At 38.0% G+C, this 6,259-nt stretch overlaps 1 protein-coding gene across 2 annotated transcripts; it reads right to left on the reverse strand.

Annotated features, from left to right (window-relative positions):
• Positions 1-62: 62 nt before the first annotated feature.
• On the reverse strand, positions 63-5,757 carry tor1 (torsin family 1). 2 transcript variants are annotated; one of them, XM_042509171.2, is made up of 5 exons: positions 5,418-5,757; positions 2,965-3,230; positions 2,703-2,878; positions 1,359-1,486; positions 63-1,227 (listed from the first exon to the last, which is right to left on the reverse strand). In XM_042509171.2, the coding sequence occupies exons 1-5, from the start codon at positions 5,614-5,616 to the stop codon at positions 983-985; spliced, it is 1,014 nt and encodes a 337-aa protein (XP_042365105.2). In that variant the 5' UTR covers positions 5,617-5,757; the 3' UTR covers positions 63-982. The 2 variants fall into 2 exon arrangements, with proteins under 2 accessions (XP_042365105.2, XP_087927129.1); XM_088071003.1 differs by lacking the exon at positions 5,418-5,757 and adding an exon at positions 4,831-5,152.
• Between the last annotated feature and the right edge of the window lie 502 nt (positions 5,758-6,259).

Here is a 6,259-nt window from a genome sequence, read left to right on the forward strand (position 1 = left end):
TTCAACCAAACTGGACCTAATGATTGTTGGAACAGTGGACAAACTAGCAAAAGTAACCAAGATGGTTTGCATGAGTTTTATTTTGTTTCTGTAGAGTTTGAATGAAGTGTGTTTTGTGATGACAAGGCAATTAAGCCTCGTCAGTCGTCTGTGACAGAGAGAAAGTTGAATTCAAAAGGTGTACATTTGTATTTCTCTGTTTAATAAGGAAAACAGGCGTGAGAATATTACTTTTCTCAACGTTTTGTGGGTCTCTATTGTGTATTTATTAGTCTGTAAAGTTGAGAGTAACTAGTACACTCTTCCCGAATCTTCAGGAAGGTACTGAGTATCAAATACCGCCCAAGCCTAAAAGCATGTGGTTTTATAGCATAGAAAACAAATCTTGGATGGAGTTTTCAGTAATATACATTTTTGGATTTGAATAGTGAAAACAAAGGCCAACTTTGATGGCTGATGAAATCATATATACAGTACACATATGTATAAACTAACTCCGTAGATCTAATTAGCCAAAAAAAAAAAGTGAGAATAAAAAGAATTAAGGCAGGTGTTTCCAGAAATCCAAATATTTGGAGTCCACATTAAAAAAAGCGAACGCACAACAGTGACATGCCGTAGTTTTACTAACAGAAGGACCCTGCTAGTCATTAAGAAGCTCTCGGGAAAACGAAACTCTCTGAGACTCTCACTGTGGTGTGACACAAAAGTGGAGATCAAGCCCCTTAATCACTTACAAAGGATTGCATTCCAGTCTTATTATTATTTAATTCAACTGGCGTCGTTCTCTTTCATCAGGCTCCGTATTCAGTGTAAGCGATATGCAACATTGGAGAAGCTCCTCTGAAATTCTCTGCACGGTCAGACAGAGAAACCTCTTTAAGGGTTCAGCCAGCTTCACTTCCTCTCATGAGTCATTTGGCTGAGAGAAGTTAAAAAAGTGCACATAGTGATCCAACGCAGTGTCCATCCGATGCTGGCATTATGTGTAGTAGTCCAATTTGCTTTCTATTGTTTTGCAGCCTTTGACGGAGAAGACTCTCTCAGATTTGGGAAAATAGACTAAATCTCTGGCCACCTGATCTGCCACATCCTCGTCTGGACGATGTCCTCTGGCTGTCATCTCGGCCATGGCACACTGGACCACGTGGCGGTACTCCAGAGGCAGAAACGGGACAAAAAAGTCCACCAAGTTCTTGTCGATCAAACTTGTATGCCACAAGCCACCTGAAGGAAGAGATGAACAGATACTTCCAGTAGTACAAGAATACATATTTTGCCTCAGATCTAGATTTTGAAAGCAAATGACAACAAAGTATTTAGCAAAACAAATAAGCGTGCGTCCATTTTAAACTCACTTTTCTTATTGTTGAACACTGATAGAGAGAGCAAGGTTTCCAGATCTTTGAGCTCGATCTCTTCTCGATCTCGTCCTGCTTTCCAGAAATCTAAAGCTGTCTGGATGATGCTCTCCCCTCCAGCATTACTAGAAGGAAGGTCAAAAACAGGCAAAACATTGAATTTGTCTCCCACTGCAGCAGCAAATGATTGTATCTCTGTGTCTTCATCAAGTGAAACTCAGAAACATTTAAAGTTTTGAACACAAAAGTGTTTCTGTGAGTTGCTGCTCTGTTGGCTCATGGAAATGCAAGTTTTAAGCCCCATCACACAAAACTGCTACGAAGTCCATCTCAACGGCTGCAAACTGGCGCAAAATGTTTCCACATTGAAAGCACCACATGTTTTCATTACTCCCAAAACACTGACAAAACGTCTCCTCAACCAGAGCATAAAATACTGCACCTATTGTCAAGATTAGAATAATATTATTGCACATACATCTGGCTGTTCAAGAAAATGCAGAAAATTTATACCTACACTTCTCCTTTCTTATCGCATTACTGCAACTATTCTGATTTTTTTTGTTTGTCTGTTTTAGTCCTTGCTATTGGGGGGGAAATACTTTCACTTAAGTAGAGCAACCTTTTTTCCCCTCCAATATTTTTAAGTCATTTTTTTCATGCCTTATTCTATATAATTCAAGTGGGCATGGAAAAAGACATTGCCGCTTTTATTTTAAGTTTAAAACACCTTTTACAGAGCAAGGTCATAAAGTGCTGCACTGGAATAAATGTAATAAAGGGCCAGAAGTTTATGCTTCTTTCTTCTTCCTTTTGCAAGTGTGAATTGATGCAGTTTGCGGTTGGAATTCATTATGTCTTTATTTTCGTTTCTCTTTTTTGTAAATAAGTTTTTAACTTTAGTTTTTTTTTTGGGGTATTTCACATGGTTGAAATAAAAACATCAATCAATCAATTTCTCACTTTTCTATGCGGTATATGATGCTGCTGAAATACAAGTCAGAGAGACTGACTGATATGAGATTTGAATTGTTTTTAGAAATGTGTCTGGTGATATACAGACTCTACAAGTGCATGATTTCACTTCTTCCCATGGCAGAGAGTTAAAAAGTAAACAAAAATCGCATTAAGTAGTAATATTGAATAGCAACACTTAATGCAATACATACCTAAACTCAAATATAGTGATGGTATCAAATTGAGAGGCAAGCATATCGCCCCAGCTCTATTTGCATTTAATGTATCCATAAACAGTCCAGTGGTATGCTTTTGTTCCCTGGACTGTTGTCTATCTATGGTTTTAATGCAAAAGTTTGGCAGGTAATGCTTTCGGCTTCTCACCTGAGGAAGATGAAGATGGCTTTGCGGTAAGAAACTCCATCCAGCTTGTCGTAGTAATCCAGGTACGGTTTTATGCTGTCAATCAAGCCGGGATGCATCTTGTCCATCTCATCAAAGATGAACATGGAGTGTGCACAGTTGGTGACGTTTCCTTTGATCCACTGTTGTAACTGAGACTGAGGAGACACAGTAGCATTCATGAAACAGGTCAATTGTTCAGGTCTATTGATTGATCTAATCTGGTCTGGATTTGTCATCATACCTTGTAGGTATCAATCTTAGTCGAATGCGGGAAGTGAAGTTCAGAGGTGAAAACATGAACAAAGCTGCTGTCCATTCCCTCTTTGTAAATGTTTTCAGCAATCAGCTTACTAACAAAGTTCTTCCCCGTGCCGGTCCATCCGTGCAGCGAGAGCACCAAGGGCTTCTTCGGGTTGTCATTGCTCATGAATCCATTCACAGCTTTCAGGATGATGCGCGATGCAATGTGCTGTCCGAACAGTTTGTTTTCCAGGTCAACCTTGAGGCCTAAAGATGGCACAAAAGGATAAATGGCTGTAAAAATTGGAGCAAAACACCTTTCTCAGCATCTAACCAAGGAAATAGTTTGGCCGAGGAGGTAAATCATCAAAATCTTGCCTCATCATGATCAAATTAGTTATCTGGGGAACACAGAAGTATAACTATTGGAGACTAATGTACAAAAAAACAGAAATCATAAAGTTTAGACAATAAAACTGAGGACAAAAAATATAGATATAGAAGATAAAACATGTAAACAAGAATATGATTAACATATTTTACAGTCTGTATTGGTTTTATATGAAAAAGAAAATGCAACTTTGGTTACACAGATTTTTTTTAAAAAATCTATTGATGCCTAAAACATATTAGTTCATGCTGTCACTACACTCCCTAACTGGGCAAGTAAACTGGCTGGTTGAGTTGTGTGCCCTCTGCCTGAATGGGATCATACGGGGGAAAAAAACTGAAAAGTTGCTAAATGTGGAGTCAGAAATGCATTATTACAATATATATATGTATGTATATATATGTATATATATATACATACATATATATATATATATATATATATATATATATATATATATATATATATATAAGCTGCAGTACAGTAAAGTAATGTAATTTTCTGAGCTAACCAGACAGTTCTACCTGTAAATATTTAGGAAAACTATTGCTGCAATATTGTGGTATTTTGTGCAAACAATCGTGATATTTGATTTGCTCCTTATTCATTGTCCCTCCTTAGATACTTAATGACCAGTTGAATCTACAGCAAAAGCTGTGCATCATATTTTCTATCATTATCATACATTTGTTCTTCAATCTTTTGTATATAGTGCTGCATATTGTTGCATCATACACATATCTGAACTTTACATACAACTTTCATACATTGTATTGTAGCATACAGCACATACCTATTTTTATACACTCAGCACATCATAAATATTTATATATTTTTTAACATCTCTATATTATTGCTAAATGTTTATTTATATGTATATATATATTAAGATGTAGCAGGATCAAGGACAAATGTAATTTCATGAATAATAAATCTACTTTCTACCATCTTCTATAATGATACAGAAGTAGGAGATTTTTTACAACACATGAAGTAACATCTCCTTCAGTTTATCAGACAAGTGTTTACAAGTATAATAGCTCAAAGTACAATATTTGCCTCTGAGACGTAGTGGAATGGAGGTATAAAGGTGCATGAGGCTGAAATACTTAAGTAAACACAAGTACCACGAATATGTAATTAATAACAGTAAAAGTACTTGAGTATATGTACCTAATTACATTCCCCTTTCTACCTCCGCAATACAAACGTGTAAGAAAACTCTGTACCCGGCCGTTTTCCAGTTCTAAAAGGTTGTGAGGGAATGTCTGAAAGGCCACAACTGTGTTTACTATTGAAAATACTTTAAATAATTTTAATCTTCCACTTATGTTTCGGTTTTAACGGTCACGCACTCTCATGTCATGGGACTGTAATTGCCGTCTAGATTGCACGTTGTTGTTAAAAAAAAATCGCGCACATTTTGCCCTTTGATCAAGTCTAACACGCAGTTTAAATACACATGTACAGGCTCACCTGTTGCGTTGAAGGCTATCCATTTAGAATCGCAACTTTCGTGTAAATAATTGTAGATCGTCCGCCCCAGAGCTGCACCGATACCGAGCACCACGGTTGTCGTGAACGGCTCAAAGCTGTTAACCAGCACACTGGCCGACAATAACACGTAAAACAGCGAATACCAGCGTGCCGCTTTCATCGTCGAAACCATTTAATTCCTGGCATCAGTCGTTTGTGTGTTTGTCCACACAACCATTACACAAACGGTGCAAACCGCGCTGCAGCAGCAGGCTAACAAGCTAACATTAGCTTCTCTTAGCCGTACAACGGGGAACTTCCTCATACGTCACAAACATGCGACAAACACATCGAGCTCTGTTCAAAACAACATCACAAATGTTTGACAAGTTTAAAAAGGACGCTAAATTGAGTTTTACACACAATTTTATACAACTTGCGTTCTTGTACAGCTAATTTACAATGTAACAGGCGCACCCGCTCGGCTAACGTTAAACACTTCGCTGATAATAAGCTAGCTAATAGCTTTTAAGTGTGATGCCATCACAAATGGTGGCTAATGTGTAAGTTGGATACCCGTTTGTTACCTGTCTTGTTAAAAGAAATCCACTCGGGTCGACAGCACTCGTGGAAATAGTAGAAAATGTTCTGGTAGCTAGCCAAGAACCCGGTCAGAGCCGCAGCCATGCCCACCGCGATGCTGGTGCTGATGGGCTCGATAGCCTCCGTCATACCGGAACAGACTAGCATCCACAGCAGCAGGACGTGTCCCTTCCTCGGCTTCATTTCTGTGGACTCACCGCCTCATTAAACTTCGGCTAGCTGAAAAAACAAAAGAGAAAAGTCGGCGTGCTCGTCAAATTGTTTGCTGAAGCGGCCTGAGTCAACACGGCGGGGCGCTGTGGTCGTCATGCATATATGACGTCAGAGTCCAAAGGTGACGTTCACATGAGGATAAGCGTGGACATATGTATGTGTATGAGGACCAAAGACTGTATATAAAGATCAATATCTTCATTTACAGTCTATGATGAGGATAAAGAGTGAATATCGTAAAACTTCAGTTAATAGCCGGGGCTATTATTTGCTTAACCCTTGAACAACTGGGTCAACATCTGTTTTCTTGTGCTGTGTTCAGACGCCTTTCACTGCCATTTAAAGCTTTGAAATGTGAGAAAATGAATTTAGTTTCTTTCAAAAACATGGTGGAGAAAGGCAATCAGCAACTTGGCATGACATGTTCGGTGAACTGCCAAAAAAATGACAAGGGAATGTTATCCAAAAAAACACAATGGAAAAATGGCCAAAAAATTACTTGTATAATTCTTTTAATATTTAAAATAATATGACAGATGTTTTTTTTTTCTTCTTTTTTTTTTACATTTTGTTTAGCAATATTTAGGTTACTTTGTTGCTCATCGTCCATTTC

Source organism: Plectropomus leopardus, chromosome 20 (assembly GCF_026936395.1).
Source record: "Plectropomus leopardus strain MGB_pleo_1.0 chromosome 20, ASM2693639v1, whole genome shotgun sequence".
Lineage (NCBI taxonomy): Eukaryota > Metazoa > Chordata > Actinopteri > Perciformes > Serranidae > Plectropomus > Plectropomus leopardus.

Excerpts from the sequence above, each read along its gene's own strand:
- tor1 (XM_042509171.2), bottom strand. The coding sequence starts at position 5,616 with ATGAAGCCGAGGAAGGGACACGTCCTGCTGCTGTGGATGCTAGTCTGT. Across the intron at positions 3,231-5,417 it reads GATTTCTTTTAACAAGACAG|GCCTCAAGGTTGACCTGGAA; the intron begins GTAACAAACGGG and ends TGCCATCTTTAG. Across the intron at positions 1,228-1,358 it reads AGTGTTCAACAATAAGAAAA|GTGGCTTGTGGCATACAAGT; the intron begins GTGAGTTTAAAA and ends CTCTTCCTTCAG.